A 20,079-nucleotide genomic window follows, 5' to 3' on the forward strand; every position below is an offset into this window, starting at 1 on the left:
TGCTCAGAGATTCATTTATTAAAAAGATATGGGGGATTGGTCTTCAGTTGGTGGGCTGCATGAGTGGGCTGTGGTTTGGCGGTGACTGACTGGGGCTTTTTCTTAAAGAAGGAAAGAGAGGTAAAGAGGGTGACCAGATGCTACGGAGGCAGAGTTCCTTTATCTTCAATAGCTGTGTAGAGGGGGGAAATGTTAGGTGTGGTTTTCTCACTCCTACATGACAAGCTGTCTCTGTAAACATTCCGCCTCTTATGTAGCTATTTAAACAGCCTTGTAAATAAGCCCACAAAAGTTATTAGCATGCAGTGTTTTTTACTAACCTGCTAAGGAAATTAGTAGCTTGTTTCCATGATGACCACAGAGGAGAGGAAGCTTCTCAACAGGCTTGTTAAAGAAAGTGCCTTCTGCTATACAGGCTGGTGGAGGAGAGACAGACTTGGTTCCCATGCTGGCTTCAGAGGAAGCAAAGTGGAGGCTGGTGGGAGGAGGAATGGAGAGATCCACCCCCTCCCCTTTGCCAACCCACTCACTCCCCTGTGTGGAATCTCTGGTTGCCATGGGCGATCCAGTGAGTTATTAAATACAGTGCTGTAGATCTGTAAATTCCTTTGCATCTGGTCACTCTAAAGTGGTGGGTGGGATGGGCAGAGCAAAGAACAGGTTAGTTGCGGGGGGACACAAAGTCTCACCTCTAGGATGACACCTTCTCGAATGCCAGGCTAATTGGAGAACTCTCTGCTCTGGCAAGGGAGTGAAGTGATAGGAGGCGTTAAGAGTTACTGTTGTCTTTTACAAATTTATATAGATGAAGTGGGATATGTCAGCTGATCCTAATAAACTGGGTAGTGTGCAATGGGTAGTATTACTGGTGTGTGTGCCTGTGTGTGTGTGTGTGTGTGTGTGTGTGTGTGTAAAAGAGAGAGAAAAATCCACATAGCTGCATGCATTTCTGGACTCACCTTGGGGTCATATAAAGGAACACCGAAAGCTGCCTTATACAGTGGTACCTCAGGTTAAGTACTTATTTTTTTCCGGAGGTCCATTCTTAACCTGAAACTGTTCTTAACCTGAAGCACCACTTTAGCTAATGGGGCCTCCTGCTGCCGCCGCGCCGCCGGAGCCCGAATTCTGTTCTTATCCTGAAGCAAAGTTCTTAACCTGAAGTACTATTTCTGGGTTAGCAGAGTGTGTAACCTGAAGTGTATGTAAACCGAGGTACCACTGTACTTGAGTCATATCATTGGTTCGTCTTGCTCAGCATACATGGATTAGTGATGACAGTCCTTTAGATGTTCAGGCAGGAGTTTTTGCCAGCCCTAAAGGTAAAGGTAAAGGTACCCCTGCCCGTACGGGCCAGTCTTGACAGACTCTGGGGTTGTGCGCCCATCTCACTCAAGAGGCCAGGGGCCAGCGCTGTCCGGAGACACTTCCGGGTCACGTGGCCAGCGTGACATCGCTGCTCTGGCGAGCCAGAGCTGCACACGGAAACGCCGTTTACCTTCCCACTGGTTAGCGGTCCCTATTTATCTACTTGCACCCGGAGGTGCTTTTGAACTGCTAGGTTGGCAGGCGCTGGGACCGAGCAGCGGGAGCGCACCCCGCCGCAGGGATTCGAACCGCCGACCTTTCGATCGGCAAGTCCTAGGCGCTGAGGCTTTAATCCACAGCGCCACCTGCGTTTTGCCAGCCCTACCTTCTGCATGCAAAGCAGATGCTCTACTGCTTGGGGGGCTGGGTTTTGTCATAAGTTCTATAGCATTTACTACTATATATGCTAAGAAAAAATTGAAGTGGACCTCATGTTGAAGCTTTGGGTTCTGAAAGAATGAAGGCTTCTTTTCTTGTTCCAAGGCTGTGATATTTTGGCTAAGAGAAAAACAGCCCAGCGGTTGACATTCTTGGAAGTTCTTAGACAGTCTTCTCTGGCTTCCTGATGTGTCTTCTTTCTTCCCCGCCTCCTCCAGAGGCAGGGCTTCCTTCTCTTGCCTCTCCATGGCTGTGTGGCTTTGACTCACCCTGGGAGCAGCAGGAACTGCAGTGATGTCAGGCTGCGAGGAGGGAAGTGTGGGAGGAGACACACTGCCCTGTTTGGCTGGCTGGCTGGGAGCTCTTGTCCCTGCCACATTTCATGGGATAAGGATGAGAGCAAGCAACACTGGTACTCAAGGCCTTGCTCCAGTCTTCAGTGTGGGTGATGCATTAACCCCAGCTTCAAGATGAAAGGGAAATACAAAGGTAATGGTCTCAGAATATGTCCTCTTTTCTTCCTGACATCCAAACCATTATGGTGGGATCCCTAAAATTAAAATCTTGGGAAGGAGGTTCCAGGCTGAAAAATGTCGAACTGTAAGCCAGGAACGTCTTTGGTTTAAATATCACCTCTGCCATGAAGTCTGGACATGGCCTCAGGCAAATTACAGCTTTTCAGCAACCCTCAAATGTGCAATATGATAAAACTGACTAGGCAGCCGGATAAGATTATTTTTTTAAGGATTGCTCCAGTAATGCATGTGAAGACCTTAGAAAACTTTTAAAGCACTACTTAAATACTAGACAAACTTTGAACCTGAGACAAGGCAGTAGGTGGGATGTTTGCCTGCATGGCTCATTCTTAACTACGTAAATCCCAGTGGATAACAAGGAAGGAAAAGCTTGGAGAGGAGATAGGGACCACCCAGGTGAGCCAGTAGTGACTTTCTCTCTTCAGTGCACCGGGCTAAGTGAGTGCCAGGTCAAAAGCTTGTTTTCTGTGGCATATGAGTTACTAACTTTGTCTCTTGTTTAATGGCCTGTTGTTTAATTGTAGGATTGTAGTATTTTGGTACTGTTTGAATTTTGTTACTGTGGTTGGGGGAAAAAAGGTTTTGTTTAAAAGTTATAAATCAGTAAACTAGAGGAGAATAGAGTTGGAGCTCTGGAGGAATTTCAGGGATGCCTCATTTCTGCTTTTTTGGATTTAGGGCGCAAAGCTGCTCATTCTTGGCTGAATCTTGGGATGGAGATTCTATCGTCTTGTAAGCTGCACATCCTGCACCCCAGTATTTGCTAAGGAGTGAGTCAGTAGGCCTGGGGCCACATAGCAGAGACAGTGGCAGTGAAACCTGGCTTTCAAGCTCCTGTTTTGTTTGTTTGTTCTTTTGTTTTGTAAGCAGATAAGATATTCCTAGTGCTCACATGTGAGCCACGTTCTCTTCCTCTTCCTTTGCTCAGTTATCCCTAATATATAGGTTGACCTGATCTGAGGTATTGTGGGAGTGCTGGTGATACTCGCCAGGCCTCATTCCTGGTTTTGTTTTAAGTACTGGGCAGGATAGTTGGGAGGTTGCCAAAGGTGTTCACAAATAGGCAGTGATTGGTTGGAAGAGGTATGACTGGATACAGGCATGGTGATGGTAGTAGTGATAGGGTCAGAGAGGAAAGAGTTGGAGTAATGGTGTTTAATTTAGACTAAGGAAGAATAATTTTTAATCCTTATTCAACCACAAGTCTTACTGGATGACCATCATTATTTCTGGAGATGATGTTAATGCTATAAATGTCTTGTTTTAAACAACATAGCTTTCATTTGGTGGTAACAGAGAATAGGGGCTTCAGTGCCTTAAATTCATTCATTTATTTACAGCATTTTTATCTTGCCTTTTGACTGGAAGGTCTCCAGGACAGCTTAAACAAAACATTTAAAAATAATATTAGTAATTAAATTGAACGTTGAAATGACCATGGAGCAAGTGTTAATAACACTGACACGCCACAATTAATGTTTCAAATAGCTGTGCCGTACTTTCTGTGCTAACAGCACTGTGTAGGTGTAGGTATCGGCAGTAGGTTTTCAAACTCTTTAAGTGTGGGTTTCACTGACAATTACTCAGGCGTAACAACATTTATTTGAGGAACAAGGAAAACAATTGATCTGAGTCTTTGGTTTACTGCACATGCAGTTGTAACTAGAAGCTTCCTAAACTAGGGGTGGAGAACTTGTTGCCCTCCTCATGTTGCTGAAATGCAGCAACTCCCATTATTCCTGCCCTCTGGCCATGCTGGCTGGGGCTGATGGGAGTTGAGATCCAACAATATCCGAAGGGTCACAGATCCCCACCCTTGTCCTAAACCTAATCCCCACTGGCCCATTTCCTTTTTCATCAAATTGTAGTTGGAAGAGACTACAAGGGTCATTTAGTCCACCCCCTGCAATGCCGCAATCTTTTGCCGAATATGGGGCTCAGACACATGACCCTGAGATTAAGAGTCTCATGCTCTGCCGACTGAGCAATCTACTTTGCAGAGACTGTCAAATGACAGAATTCCACCTCCAGTAACTGGTCATTTTATGCTCTCTTCATTCCTCACTCCTTACATTTCATTGTCCAAGCATTTTCCTGTCTTCAAAACACAGCCCTCCAAACATGGTTTACTACACCACTGTATGCTGAGTGGGGAAGAGAATAATAATGAAAATTAACACAGTGCCTAAACGTTAGTAGCATTTGTCCCTGACTAATCCTTCTGGAGATATGAACTCTCCAGCCAAGATACTATCGCAAAGGAAGTCCCTAACCCCTGCTATTGCCCTCTCTTCCGAAGTTGGGGGCAATCAGAGTGTGACATCCATATGTGGGGCCAGCTCCAGGTTTGAGGGGGGCGGGTTCTTATTTTAAGAATTTTTTATCCTACCCTTCATTGTTACCAGGCCCAAAGTGGATTACAAACACACAACATATAATACAGCCAATAAAATGCACGAATTAAAATACCAGCTATCAAATTCATGGTAAGAGACTCTTGTAAAAATGCTAGCTGGCCCCCCTCATCCCTAGTGGAGAAAACGATGCTGGATAGTAAACATTTGCTGATCTATAGCGGTCTCAGAAATAATTTTTTCTTGTCACAGAGTTTTGACTATTTTTTTTCTTCCTTTTGTAAGTGTGCACATGGCCCTTGCTCTGCCCTTCTTTTGGTTTGCTTTCTGACCACAACCCCCACACTAGCTGAGCTCAAACAGTGCTTCGGTTTCATCTCTTGCGCTTCCTGCGCCAGATGTTTGGCAGTGGCAAGCGCTGTGCTTCTTCTCGCTATAGGCAGTAGGGAAGCCTCCCTCACAACCTTCCCCGCATGGCAGCATGTCTGTCTTGCTGCGCTGCTCTCTTCCTTGTGTCTTAGGAGTTGATCGCTTTAAGGTTTCCGCCCCGCCACACTCCCACAGTTTTTCCATTTTAAATTGCTACTTACTGATAATGAGAACCCAGAAATAAACACAGGCGGATGCCGTGCAGCTGGGGAGGCCTCGGCAGGGGCACTTTTGAACTGCTGGCTGACTCTTTGGCAGGGAGGGCTGGTGCCAGTCTTGCCTGCCAGGGAGCCCTAGCCAGCTCCCCTGCTGTGGGGATGTGGTTCATTCCTGGCTCGCCAGTGCCTGTGTGAAGTCAGGTGGGCGTAAGAACATAAGAAGAGCCTTCTGGTTTATATCTAGATCCCTCTAATCCACTGTCCTCTTTCCCACGGTGGCCAACCAGATGCCTCTGGGAAGTCCTCCATCAATGGCCCTCCCCCACTGTTGCGACCACAGCAAACTACTGGCATTGAAGAACTCCTCCTCCATGGTTTTGTCTAATGCCCTTCTAAAGTCCTCTGAACCAGTAGCCATCACCACAACTGGATTTCAACTGGATTTATTATAGATCGCACAAGGAAATGCAATCTTCTGTCTATCCTGAATTTACAACTCTTACTGCATGTTGCAGTTTTAATTTTTAATTTTTATTTTTAAATGGTACTAATCAGCATGCATGATGTTGCGCAGAACGTAAGGGATAGATAGCATAGCTGCTGTGCGTGTTTGCTTTTATATATGTATTCCTCAGCCACTTTGTAGGGAATTAACCTTCATGAGCTGGCTTAGATAAACAAAATGTCAGATACGCTGAGAACATTAGGCAGTCTTAAAACAATTGTAAGACCGCAGTCTAAAAGGCAATAGAATAGAAGAACCATTCTGCAATTTCTTTTCATGAAAACAGTTTAGAGCCACTTAGGAATCTCAAAAAATGAGCAGCGCTGATACTCTTAAGAAAGAGCAACTGGAAACAGGTGAGTTTTTAAGGACGGTGTGAAGACCTGTGCAGTAGAGGCCGTATGCAATTCATACTTCAGGGAGAGGGCAACCTGTATCCAAGGCAGGACAACTGCAAAGTTCAGTCTCATAGGATCCAAGCTTTTGTTTTAAACAGTGAGCTACAAATACAGGTTTGAAGGTGGTGGGCAATGGCTCCTAAAATCTCAGAAGGAGTATGTGAAGGAGACCAAAGTTTTCCAACTGCTTTGATTAGTAAAGGTGAAACCCTTGGTATAAGGACTAGAAGCGTTTAATTGATACAGACAGGAATAGAAGGTTGGCATGCTGTACTTAGTTATTGCATTTATACCCCACATTTCAATAATATATTCTCAGGGCACCCAACCAAATAACAATAAAATTACAACAAAGCACAGTGAAATCAAGTTATAAAAATTAACACTGCATAAAAAGAAAAACAGTAGTCGTTGCAGCATAAATTTCCAGGAGGGGAAACTTGTCTGAAAGGCTTGGATTGTTGTTTTTAAAGGTCTTCACATGGCGCTGAAAGGAGATTGAAATGGGTGTTTTGCAAGCCTCCCAAGGGAGAGCATAACATAAATGGAGTGTTCTAACTGAAAAGGCCCATTCCCTGGTTTCTTCCTGCCTCATTTCAGATGGCAGGGGCACCAGGAGGAAATTCACACACACCCAGTGACGGAATAAAACCCAGTTGGTGCCAGTGGGTACTCAATTTTTACAAGCTATTTATAACAGCTGCGCATGGATGGGGAGGAAAGTATTAAGCTTCGCTCCTCCATGAGCTGTTGTTGCAAACCATGTCCGGCCTGCACACTTACCTCTGTGTAAGAAAAAAGCTTTGTATTGAATCTAGTGTATAGCTTAACCCTGTGTAATCTGGGAAGTATCTGATTTCACATATCTGACTTTTAGCTGTGAAGTCACAATATGGCCTGAGGCAGCTTACTGGCTTGGTTCAGAAGCCACGGCTAAATCATGGTGGGGTGATGCCTCAAGCTCCTGCACTCTCTTTTCCCCGTGGAAGCTGCAGTTCCCCATCTTATTTCATGACAACTATTAGTTTGCTCACCTTACAAACTTGCAAGAATGGCTGAGAAAATGTATGTGAAGTACCGTGGAGATTTAAAACAACTAGAAAAATGTACATGTTCAGATGAAGGGTAATAAAGTGGCCAAAGCTGTGGGAAAGAGAGGTTTGGTTCATTATCCTAGAAATTGATCAGAACACACTGCACAATTGTATTGGGATCTTTTTCCACTGGAGAAATGATGGGCTGGTGTTGATGGTTCTTACTAACTTCTTTGTGCAGAGTTTTTCACAGCCTGTATGTATGTCATGATTGGAATCCCAAAGAGGCTGCTCATTAGTATTCCCATTGTATGGTTGGAAAAAACTTGAAGCAAAGAGCTAATGCAGTAGTTTTCAACCACTGTGCCGTGGCACCCTAGGGTGCCTTGAATGATGGTCAGGGGTGCCGCAAGCAGCACTGGCCTCTGTCCCTCTTTCCTTCCCTCCCTCCTCTGGTGCCCTCTTGCATCTCTGCCTCCCAAAGGCTTGCACAGCTGTTTATTGCAGCAGCCCTGACTACAAGCTCCCCAGGAGAATGGTGCCTCTAGTACTGGTCAGAGGGTGCTGGTTGCCAGGAGCTGAGGCAGCCTTGCAGTAAGCAAGCAAGCAAGTGAGGGAGGGAGCCCAGCTAGTCAATATACCAGCCCTTGCTGTTGGGAACAGACAGACGAGTCCCAGGCCCCTGTGGGGCAGTGTGAGGAGGCACCTCTCTTTGGAGCGGGGGGGGGGGCGCAGCTCAGAGACCGGGGTGGCAGCTGCCCAGAGAACTTGCAAGGAGAGGAGTCTGAGGGAACACTCCACAAGGGAAGGTGTTCAAAAAAGAGTGAGAGGCTGCCAGCTCTGGAGGCAAGGGGTGACATAACTGGGCTCCTGAGCCCCACAGGGGTGCCACAGAAAGAATGTAGTTGCTCAAGGGAGCCATGGACTCAAAAAGGTTGAAAACCTCATAGCTGAATAGGGATTAGAGGTCACTTCTTCCATCTCCAAATAGAACAGACTCAAGAACCCTGCAGTGTCTGGAGAAGTGAACTCTGCAGAAAACAGCTTCAGTTATCACAGGTTCTTGTTTGGTGTGGCAGGAAGAGCCCTTCCCAAGCGTCTTAGCTTTGCACACCCTCCTTTGAGATGCTTGACGGGTAAGCAACCACTTCCTCCAATTGTTGTTGCTCTTCCTTTTCCCAGTCGCCCTTTTCGTGCATGCCCTTTCATTAACCCGTACGCATCTTGGCTTTGCTTGACATGAAGATACCTCACACACGCTCCTTAAAATTACAGCTACCCTCTGCTAAACAGAGAATTGCCTTTTCCTTCCAAAGTCTTTCCCCATTTCTGTGGTTTGCTTTTATCGGTGATGCCATCACTCCAAAATGCTTCTAGAAACAGGAAACCAACTTTTGTGACGGCCATCCACAGTCAGTGCAGATGTGCACAAAATCTCCATATGCACTTCCCAGAATGTGGATTTCTTTTGTTTTAGTTTCAGTCAGAGACTGCAGATGAATAGTTGTGGGGGGAAGCTGGAGTTCATGACAATGAAGACAGTAGGAATGTCATGCTGGACTGCGACTCCCTTCAGCCCCAGCAACGTGGTCAGTGGTTAGGGATTCGTAGAGTTGTAGTCCGGCACTTGGAGGACCCCTGTGTCCCTGGTTCTGCTTTAAAGGAAATGTGACCATTCACTGAGAGTGTGTGTTTACTTCACCTAAACCCTCAATTGTTTTCAGCCTCCCATTTCTCCCTCTTGGGACCTATGGAGGGTGGAGTGTGTCTGCTCAAGTCTTTTTCTGGGTGCTGCCTTATTTTACTGCATGCATGTAAGGCTCCAGGAGCATGGAAAGGGAAGCCCTGGGCGTGGGTGGAAATATGGCTCAGTGCTTTTGTAGTGCCATTTCTCATCTATTTGCTTAGAGTCAATCATTCCGTCATAGAAACCTTTGCTCAGACAGACAAAAAATTAAAATTCTGAGTGAGTCACAATGCACTTGGATTAAGTTGAGGGTTTGTGACTCATTTCTTGACTTAGCAAAAACGTCGCCATGTTTTGTGAGCTGCTAGAGCAGCTTGCTCCATCCTAGAGTCTGGAGAGCCGGCAGCTGAATTTGGAACAGGCTGTTTTGTGTGTCTTTGGACTGTAAAGCAGGATAAATATAATAAATCTCATCTAATCTGTTCCTCCTTTTCTTATTATACAAACACACTGCCTGTTTGTTGGGGTGACTCCTGTTGGCCATCTGAGGGCTTGTACAAAATACAATCACTTTGTGGACTTGTGTTAAATCTATGCACATAGTGAAATGGGATGGTACAATCCTGGAATGGGAGAATGGACTGTACCACTTCAGGCTGAAGGGGAGGGTCACTTTTTCTATACTCTCATGTTAGCACCTTTATCCCTGGAATGCTCTGAGGAAGGGGCTTTGCTTTTTGTTTCCTTACAGGGGTTGTTAAACTGTAGCCAGCTAAGACTAATAAGGGAATTTAGGGAAGCCACAATTTCTGTTGTTTCCCCTGCCCCCTTTGACTACTGTTTTTACAAATTTGGTTGCTCTGCTAGAAATCTGTTTCCTTGGCATGTGACCCTGTAAATCACAAGTCCACCTCTATTTTTTAGTTAAAAACCATTTCCGGTAGAGTGCGTATGTGTGTCTATGCATGCATATCTAATACTCAGGAATTCTTTTTTATTATTATTTAAAATATTTCTATCCTGCCTCCACTAAAATGTTCAGGCAGCTCATGCAATACAGACAAATCAAAGCAAGCCAAGTGTTGATAAACATACCTTGTTTGTTTTACTGCCTTCATTAAGAAAGATGCTATTTGTCACACCCAAGGTTTTGTTTGCACCCCTTAAGGAACATGTTTCTAGACTGAGTAGACATTAGGGTTGTATCCAATATTAATTCTACTTTGAGTAGACGCACTAGAATTAGTGCATGTGACTAACTTAGGTCCATTAATTTCAATGGGTCTGCTCTGAATATAACTTAGTTGGATGCAACCAAGTCCTCTGTCCTACTGGCAGTGAGTCCTTGTTAGTTTCTCCATCGGTTGCAACTAAAAAACAGGATGGTTCGGGAAGCTAGCACCACGAGTGAGGAGATATCAATGGAATTCCAACAGGTTTCCTGTCGTCACCATCTCGGTGTTAAACACACAAGCTGACTTTCTCTCCATTAGGCTGTTGCTGTTGCTCAGGGCCAGCCCAACCTATTTTGTTTCCTGAGGTAAAGGACAAGATGGTGTCCCTTCCCAGGTCCATGCACAGAAGTCAGCTAGACAGCCAGTTGAATCTTACTTCAACACTGGTAACAGGGCAGTGTCCTCATCCCACCACATCTGAGGGTAGAAGGCTAGTTTAGGGGCCCAGGGCAGGCAGGGTCCTTCAACACCTCCCCACCCCTCAGCATCTGCCACCACAGGTGGCCTCATGGTAGAGCCGACCCTGCTGTCTCCACTGGCCTCCTATGTCCAAGTTTAGAGAATGATGTTGGCGATGGCAGTGCCAACCAGCCTGCCTCTTAAAGTGTTGTTCCACTCTTCCACCATCTAATCTTGGGTTACATCTGATGTATAAAGCATGCTGATGAACAGGATGAAAATGTTAATCTCTTGTAAAATAGGAAGGACACAAGCATGAGGTCTGTGTCTAGCAAAACTCCCAAGATCTTATAAATGCATTTTATGTTTGGGTCAGACTTTTGGGGCATGAGAAAAGGTATGTGTTTTCTTTTGCTTTTCTGTCCATTTCCTCTTTTGAACACAGAAGTAGGAAACTATGATCATAGTGGCCCAAGGTACCAGCTTCATTCCTTCCTGCTGCAGGTCTCTGTTGCAAGCCCTATTCCTGTGGGGATTTGCTCACCTGTTCTTAGCCTGCCTGCCAGAGGCACCTCCTAGACTCCCCGCCTCTGCTGTCGGCAGTACCAGTTGCTGATTATCTTTGAAATGTTAGGAATGCAAGAGTGGAGCCCAGCCCCTCGGGGAAAGCACTGGGAAACATCCTGCTTGCTGTACGATGTGTCCGCTCCGGATTCCAAATACTTTCCTAAGCTTCGAAGAGTTGGGTAAAGCGGGTGCGCACCTAGACTTCAACCCCTTCAGGGTGAGCTGGCTGTCTTTCAGCTTCCATCTCCTGTGGCCCCAAGGGTTTCGGCAGTATTTACAGCAACTCATGTTAACCTTGTAGAACAGGTAAGTTCCTGGGACTGGCATTTCTTCTCCGCCTGGCACCTAAAAGCGTCTATGCTTCTCCACAAAGGCTCTGCATGGTTTTGTCACCTGCTTTGCTCTTGGCAATAGTACCCTTGCACTGACCAGATGAGGGCACCCTCCTAGTTTTGTAGTGGGCCAACTGGCTAAATCGTGCTGACCTGGCAGGAGACCTGTTGCCTCATCATCCTTGCTTGCAGTCCATAAAGACCCTCTGAGTTCAGTGGGGGTGGCAGGGCAGGGCTCCTTTGGTGATCTGATTAAATGGCTCCAACAGAGAGGGTAATCCGCTAAGGTCCTACTTGGATTACAGCTCCTTCGTAATGAGTTTAATTGGGCCACTGTTGTCCTAGAAACGGGACCGTTGGAGTAGCAATCCTAGGGCTAGCTTCTGAATCTCATACTGCCTGGGTCTTGAGCTGTGCTGGTGGGAGGGAGTCCAATGTGAGCGGCCTCACTCCTAGCTCCTGGGATGCTACTCCGAAATGTTTGTGACAAAGGATCAACCATGGAGGATTTGGATGTTGTGACGGAGATCTTTGTGGGGGAAAGGCTCTGGCTCCTATTGGCTGGTTGCTGATGCTGACTGTCTTGGATTGGCTATTGTTCAAGTCTGTGTAGCTTTTGGGGTAAGTGAGAAGAACCTTGCCTGTTATCATTGGCAGATAATCTGTTAGCTGGGTGACAAAGCTATGGACCATGAGTACAGTGACCTTGCAGTTAGTTTGTACCATTGCTGTCTTATTTCCTCTTCCTCCCACTGATCAGCGTTCATAAAGAACGCAGATAGATGTAATGCAAAATGGTTCTTAAAATCCATCTTCTGGGTGGGTCAGTTATGTTAGTAGAATCACAAGCTTCTGAGTTCCGCAGGGCTCATCTCCTGCCATAAAGAACTGGGGGTTTTGTATTCATTCCTCCATGACTGTTTACTACGACTTTCCAGCTCCAAAGTAGCATTCTCCTGGAAGTGTGTGTGTGGCTGAATTAATAACTTTTGTCCATTGTTAATGGTGTTTGTAACTGTGCCTTGTTCCAACTCTGGAATGGAAAGTGTTTTGTGATTTGTCCCACGCAGGGCAGGCTCCTTGTTCTGTTTCTGCTGTAGTCCCACCAAGTGCTAAATAATGATGCCAGTTCTGCTAGTGTATGAATGAACTCCCTATACATTTCCCCTTCTTTGTCACTGCTCAGCCACCTTCTTTCCCCTTCCCCTAATTAGCCAATTAAGATGCAAAAAAGGTGAAAGCGTTCTCAAAAGAGGAGCAAAGAAAAACAAAAAAGTCACATAAAAGAGTTACCCTCTTAATTAGATAATATGATTGACACATTACACACTGGTGTTGAAAACTGTATATCATATTGTAAGACTAACATCAACCAGCATTAAATTCAGAACTGAGAGAAGCTGAATTTTGTGACCTCTGCATAATTAGCAAGATCAAATGAATAATTCCCAGCAACAGTGGCTTTTGGGGCTGGATAGTATTCCATGAAATATTTTAAGTCTCTGAAATAATGTCAGATGTATTTTAGTCCCTTTTAATAGCAGTATGCTTTATTTTGTTGGGTTCTTTTCTTGGTTGAAGCTAGCCTACAAATATAATATGGTGAACTCTTTGTTTTTGTGTAATCAAATCAATTCCCATCTTCACACAGTTATATTCTCAACTGAGAATAGTAATACCATGTGCAAACCCTCACATGGTTTAATACAGTTCTATCTTTCTCGAAAAAGAAGTGCAGGAACTCACCATGTTCTTGTTCTCTCATAATGGAAATGGCGCCCACCTGAGAGGTGCTGGAACTGAGTTCTAGCTGAAAGAAGACCAGGATTTATATATATGTTGTAATTCTGAAGGACCACATAAAAAGCACAGCATCGATATTGGCTTCAGAATCCAGATTTTTATGAAGCTTTGATTTTCCTTTTAAATAGAAAGCCTAGACCTTGCATTTGTCAATATGTCCCAAGTGTGTGAACTTTTCAGTATCCTACATAGCCTCTCTTCTCCCTGCTAGCAAAGCGAGATTAAACAATGCAAAATATTTTTTAAAAAAATAAGTCAGGCATGATTCATTTGCATAAAATTCAGCTTCTATTAGTATAGAAGTAGGTGTATGTGTGTGGTGTATGTATGCCTAGATTTCCAGAGTGCTAGAAGAGAGCAAGCAGTTATTGAGAGTCCAGAGCACCAAATAAACCAATTATGAAAAGAACCACCAGCTCTGGTCTTTGAGCGTTGTGCTTGCATGGCACTTTATCCTTACCCATCTGTTCAGTGCTGTTTGCATGTTGGCAAGTCCTAGTCCTACGCAGGAAGCTTTCCTGGAAGGGGCTGACGACACTGCAGCTTGAGGAATAATGTTTAAGTGCAGCGAGGGGAGGGCAGTTGGAGATAATTGGCTGCTTCCTTTTCACAAACTGAACTTCAACTTCTTTGGGTCTGAGTTCTCTGCACAGAGTGAGAGGATCTGTCTTTAGAGGTGGTGGGAATGTTTTCTCTGACAGCTATCCAATTCGGGCAAACAGCACACTCATTACCTTCCCCCAGATAAGGTTTGGCCTCTTCCTCCTCCTGCCATGTCATGTCTCAGACTTTTAGTGTAAGCTTCAGTTCTTAATGTTCCAACCCCTGTTGGAAAGGGTGCTGTGAGGAAATCATGAGCAGCTGTGATTCTTTCACATTTGTCCTCAAGAGAGAGGTTGTTAAGGACATATCTGAGATGCGGGTTTGAAGGACTGCGATTGCATTGCGTACACCGTTGGACTGGGTAGACCTGGGCTGAAATCATCCATGAAGCTCACTGGCTGACTGAGTCAAAATCTCTGCTTACTTACCTCACCAGTCTGTTGTGAGCACAAAATGAGAAGATGCGAACACATAGCATATATTCAACCTTGTGTGATGGTTGGGATCGAAATGTGGTACCTCGGGTTAAGAACTTAATTCGTTCTGGAGGTCCGTTCTTAACCTGAGGTACCACTTTAGCTGATGGGGCCTCCTGCTGCTGCCGCTGCACAATTTCTATTCTCATCCTGAAGAACAGGGAGTAACAGGGCAGGCTTATGCATGCATGGGTGCTAGGAATGGAACCCCCACACAAAATGATCGCGGCCTGTATAACAGCTTGCTGATAGGGCAAGAATCTTTTCTTCTTGCTGTGCTAGGTTCCTCCTCACCTCTCTTTGAAGGGTGGGTTTTTATTTGGGGAGTGGAATATACTCCATCTTGATTCTAAATTGGTACAGTCAGCTATACCATCTCAAACTACTGCCTGTGTTGACAGGTCCAAGTTGTCTCCTGTCAAATCGTGTAAAGGAAAGGAGATGTTTCTTGGGCTGGAGCTTGACATGTGCTCGTCTTGTGTTGAGACAGGCCTCAATGGTTGATTCATCCCTTTCTGTGTAAAGGACATTCATTCATTCATTCATTCATTTAGAATGTCTAAACTGCAGCTTCACCCAGACATGGATTCCAGAAAAAAATTACATAAAAACTGCAAATATCACTACAATATTAAAAATAAACAATAAAAATCAGAGCAGTATAATAAAACAACAGAGGTTGTAACCAAAGAAGTATTCAGCCACCTAAAACCATACTGTAAAATTTTTAAAGACTGAACAGTTAAAAAAAATATATATTAATCTGGCACTGAGAAGAGTACAATGCTGGTGCTAGTCTTGGCCTCTTTAGAAGGAGATCCCAAAGCCAGAGGCTTGTGTTTAGGCCCTGACAACTCCTTGACTCTGCCTGCAAGTTGGTGGCAATCGCTTGGTCAAGCAGCTAGCATTTGAAGGGCATTGAGTTCTTCTGAGATCCTTTGGGCCTAGAAGAGCTTGACAGTGTAAACTGAGAGACTGCCTGGCAGACTCTGTAGGGCAGAGCTTTCCAAACTTTTCATATTGGTGACACACTTTTTAGACATGCATCATTTTGCAACACAGTAATTCAGTTTTACTAGCAAACCAGAGGTTAAACTAACCTCTTTGCAGCCTTGGGAAGAGTGCAGGGAGCGTTCGCACAACACACCTACACACTGCAGCTGACACACTAACGTGTCATGACACAGTTTTGAAAGCTCTGCTGTAGGGTATAAGTACAGTGGTACCTCAGGTTACAGACACTTCAGGTTACAGACTCCGCTAACCCAGAAATAGTACCTTGTGTTAAGAACTTTGCTTCAGGATGAGAACAGAAATTGTGCAGCGGCAGCGGGAAGCTCCATTAGCTAAAGTGTTAAGAACAGTTTCAGGTTAAGAACGGACCTCCAGAACGAATTACGTTCTTAACCCGAGGTACTACTGTAGTCCCTCCCTTGTGATGTGGAGGGTGATGCCTGCCAGGGCTGGAGGGCAGCTGTGTCAAAGGCACAGATCAGGGGTGGGAAACTTGAGGTCTGCTGGAATGCATCCTTGCACTCTGATGACTCCTGCTTGCCTGGACGGATGATAGAGAACTGTGCGTCAGTGTGTGTGGAAACTAGCTTACTGTACAAAGGTAAAAGTTAACACTAATTGGCCCACCACCTCTGCCTCTGTCCCTGCCCACCATTGGCATGTGGTTTCTGTAAGGCTGCTTATAAGGGAACGTAGTCCTAAGGCTGAAAAGTTTTCCCCACCCTTGCCATAGATCTGCACAATGCGCCATGAGAACTGAGAGCAGAAAAATGGTCACATTGCAAGGGTCTGAGGAGAACCAGGCCCAGTTTGGTTCCCAGAGAAATGTGTTGTGATACATGTTTACTTTATTTATATAAAACACTTTTATACCAGTTTTTAGCCCTAGCACACACACGCACCCTAGCAGTTTGCAAGAAAAGAAAATACCAGTTTAAACAATAACAGAATTAAAACTGAATGTTAAACATGACATTTAAAAAATAGGAAGAATGAATCAAAACCTTCAATCTCAATAAAGGCAAGAGCCAAGTGGAAAATAAACATTTCTGTTGCTCAACCTAAAAGCCATCAGGGCTGTGGCCTAAGAATCACTGGACAAGGTGAATTGGTGCCCTCATTTCAGGCCATGATAGTTTCTTCCTCCTAGCAAGAACATTTTAATAATTCTCCCTAGAAGAAATCAGAAGTCAACGAAGATTTATATTTCTAGTCTATAGAAAACAGCACAACGACCTACTAAAAATCAGTGGATGGAGAAGAATTGGAAATTTGCAGGTTAGACTGGCTAGGGATGCAACTCTGAATATCAATCCAATGGCAATCCAGTTCCCTTTAATTATATTGCAGCTCTTTTCCAAAGGAAGTAAGTGTATGTGGGTGCCTGCTACATGTGTATGTTTTTACTCTCTAATGGTGGTGTTGTTCTATAAGATCCAATCCTGGGTTTAGATTTGAACTTCTCCAGGTCCAAATACATAGCTCTATCCTCAGGTTTCCCTCCCTCCTATTGGTAAATTCTTGAAAATCTGAGTTAATGGTCTTAAACCTGAGCCACTCCTACCTAAGCAAATGACATTCCAAAGCATTCTGTTTAGTTTCATTCCAGACACTAGAAATAGTTCCCTGAGGGTCAGGAGACAAGGGACCATTGCCTCTTGTCTTCAACAAGCTATGAAATTGGATATTGTGGGCTCTCTGATCTTGGCAGATCTTGGTTTATATAAATATGCCAGTCCTTCAAGGTGCAACAAGACTGTGTGTTTTCTGCAGCACACACAGCTCACCCTCTGGAATTTGGCATAATTTGGGTGCCACCTTTGGCTAAGAATGTGGTTTATAAATATTTAAATAAATGTGCAGGAAACAAGGTTGATTGGGGATTTCTAAAGGCCGTTGTGTACAGAAAATAGCCAGCTGGAGTGTGGGGCAGTTCTGTGTATTCCCTCCTCTGCCCCCCTTTTTTTTTTGCCTTTCAGGCTCTTTCACTAAACCACAAATGATTAACATATGTGAATAGGTAGGCTGCTGACATTTGTAATTGATTTACAAAGCTCCACTAAAAATCCCTAAGGTGAACAGTTGCAACAAGAGATGGTATTCCTCTCGGAAGTGAGGAACTTTGTTTAGCCTGAGGGCCATATTCCACCATGGGTGAACTTCTGGGGGCCACGTGCTGGTGGGGAAAGTTGGTGGAAGAAAGGATGTGACTCTTACCTTTGTACAGCAAGTTGCATTTCAGCTACAAAAAAAAGCCAGAGGTTTCTACATATTCAGCCCCAAACACATGAAATACATCTCCATCCAGAATCCAGGTAGGCCAGAGGTATTATCACAGTTCAAGTACACATTCCAGCCAGATAAAAGCACTCAAGGGCATAGGGCATTCCACTGTGGGGCTTGACAAGCCTAAGAGGCCCTATTTGGCCCACAGGCCAGAGTTTCCTCACCCTCTGCCTCAAGCATGGCCCTTTTGTACAACTGTATTAGTTCTCCTGTAAACAGCAAGCGAGTGATCGTGAAGGAAGGACACTTAGACAGCCAATTCTGGAGAGACTGTTGCTTCCAGCACTTGGACAATAGGGCAACACCTTGACTTTTGCCCTCTACTCAATGTTTGATATGGGACAATGCCTCCTCTCAAAAATAAGACCTGGTCTGAAGGATCTAGAACAGAGGAAAGGCAGTCTTGTCTGTTTATTCCCCTGGTAGATTCGTCGAGTGGGATAGCATTTGGGGCAGGGATGGGGAATCTGTGGCCCTTCACAAGTTGTTGGACTCCAGCTCCCATCAACCCCAGACAACATGGTCAGTGATGATGCAAGTTGTCCAGCAACATCTGGAGGCTTGCAGGTTCTTCAGCCCTGACTTGGGGGGAGGGTGTGGGGGTGTCAATTGACTCGGCAGCTGTTGTGAGTGGAGAAGTGGTATAGGCAAGGTCCTACTGCTTTCAAAAACAGTGGACTGACCTCCCAGTACATCACCCTCCACTGTATTAAACTGGTGTTGCTATACTTGGTGGAAGAGTAAGAGATTGCCAGCAGCTCCAGTTTAAAGGAATGCAGTAGATATCAGGCCTTGGCCATTGGCGGTTATAATAAAATCATAACTATGTGTCTGACTCGGTACAAGGCAGATTTGTGTGTGTGATATTCCAGGTTGTGTTTTAGCAAATGGAGGTTGAGGAATGAGCTGCACAGGAGCCCTTTACAAGGCAGCTGGGTTATGAGCCTCCCTTATTGATCATAACTTTGATCCTTCTCTTCATTTTCTGAGATGTTGTAGCTTAGCTAAGTCTATTGTTTTTGTGTATCATTGTAATTAGGGGTGTCGCTTTTTATAAACTTATGACTCAGTGGTTGTTTTGGTTACATTTAAAAAGTGCTTTTCCCACAGTCACTCCACCTCCTGCAGCTTTGATTCCCTCCTCCCTCTCCTCTCCCTGTAAATTGCTCCCTGACATGGTTCCTTTTGCTCCCCCACTTTGTCCTTGATGCCATGCTCTTCTGTTCTCTCCGCAGGGCGTCCCTCCAGGTGGAGCTCCACGATGTCACTCTCAGTGCGGCCCCAGCGGCGCAGCCTGGTGGTCAGGATCAATAGGAGCCAATCGTTCGCTGGCGTCAACTCCACTCAGGACAAATCTTTCAGGTAGGCCCAGAAAATGCTTCCTTGGTGGAAATGGGAGTTGGAGCATGCGGAGAACAAGGTGAATGGTGGTGTGTGATGCTTAAATGGCTAATTGCCTTCCCACCCCACCCAGGACTGAGAGTCATGCTGCTGTACATACATTTTAATTTACTGTGCATAATGTATATTGTTTCAGCTAGTTATAGGGGAAGGGCTAGAATATGCAAAATGATCCAACCCCTGGCAACTTGCTCAGCCTCCCCTCAAATCTCCTGAAGTACTACTACTGACCACATGTTCTTAAGCTTCATTCCCATCAGGACATGAAATACTTACTTTAAAATAACAAAGCTGAAATGCACACAGCTTTGTTCATAACATAGGGTATTACTTCAGCAAGAACAGGGGCTGGCTTCTTACTTTGCAGTAGCAGGTGCATTCGCTCACTGCCTTTGCTCCAGAGATGCTTCAGGAAGCACCCCTACCTATATAAATTGCCATAATTATTCCCAATGTTGTTTGTTTGTTTGTTTAAGACATCTACATACCACTTAATTATTTGAATTTCTAAGTTGTGTACATAAAAAAGAAATCCACAGAAAATTGGACTATAAAAATTGGTCATAAAACTGAACACTACTTTAAAATACCTGCTGGAACAGGAAAGTCTTAGTCATGCACTGGAGATTCAGCAAGAAGGCTGCATGTCCCATCCCAGCTGAAAGAAAGTTCCACAGGCTGGGGCCCACTACATTGAATGCACAGCTTCTAGTAGTTACAAGCTGTGCATCTGAGCCATTTCTGATTTTGAGGCTGTGCATCCCCACACTAAGAGGGAGGTATCACCAGGCTTTTGGGAATCCCAAGCTTTTCAGAAGTATAGTTTCTTTCACCATACAGTCAATCTGTGGCCGTATCTGCTGTCTGGGCGGAGAGTGCTTCTTAGCATGTGAAAAGGTGGCATTTTCTGAAAGCTGGGCATGGCTCCGAAATGCACAAGGAACCTCACCAGATAGAAGATGCTCGTCTCTGTAGATAGTCACCTTTTCAGCCTGTTGGGTGGGGTGATGAGGTGTTGATATGCTTGCCCCATTTTAAGAATGCTTGAAAACAACTTGTTTATCTAGTGAATGCACTCCTAAGACAGTTCTGTGTTTCATTACCACTGGTTTAGAG

At 44.9% G+C, this 20,079-nt stretch overlaps 1 protein-coding gene across 16 annotated transcripts in view; it reads left to right on the plus strand.

Annotated features, from left to right (window-relative positions):
- RIPOR1 (RHO family interacting cell polarization regulator 1) overlaps positions 1-20,079 on the plus strand; it is a 97,513-nt gene that overhangs the window by 51,880 nt on the left and 25,554 nt on the right. For 11 of the 16 annotated variants that reach the window (XM_083752228.1, XM_083752219.1, XM_083752226.1 and 8 more), the window contains exon 2: positions 18,798-18,924. In XM_083752228.1, the coding sequence (XP_083608354.1) occupies positions 18,824-18,924 (101 nt within the window). In that variant the 5' untranslated portion in view covers positions 18,798-18,823. Of the gene's footprint in view, positions 1-2,005; positions 2,236-11,104; positions 11,355-11,544; positions 12,002-18,797; positions 18,925-20,079 lie in introns of those variants that run through there. The other 5 variants (XM_083752224.1, XM_083752216.1, XM_083752218.1 and 2 more) reach the window with 5 other exon arrangements.

This window comes from Podarcis gaigeae (genome assembly GCF_964106915.1).
Source record: "Podarcis gaigeae genome assembly, chromosome: 8".
Taxonomy (NCBI): Eukaryota; Metazoa; Chordata; class Lepidosauria; order Squamata; family Lacertidae; genus Podarcis; species Podarcis gaigeae.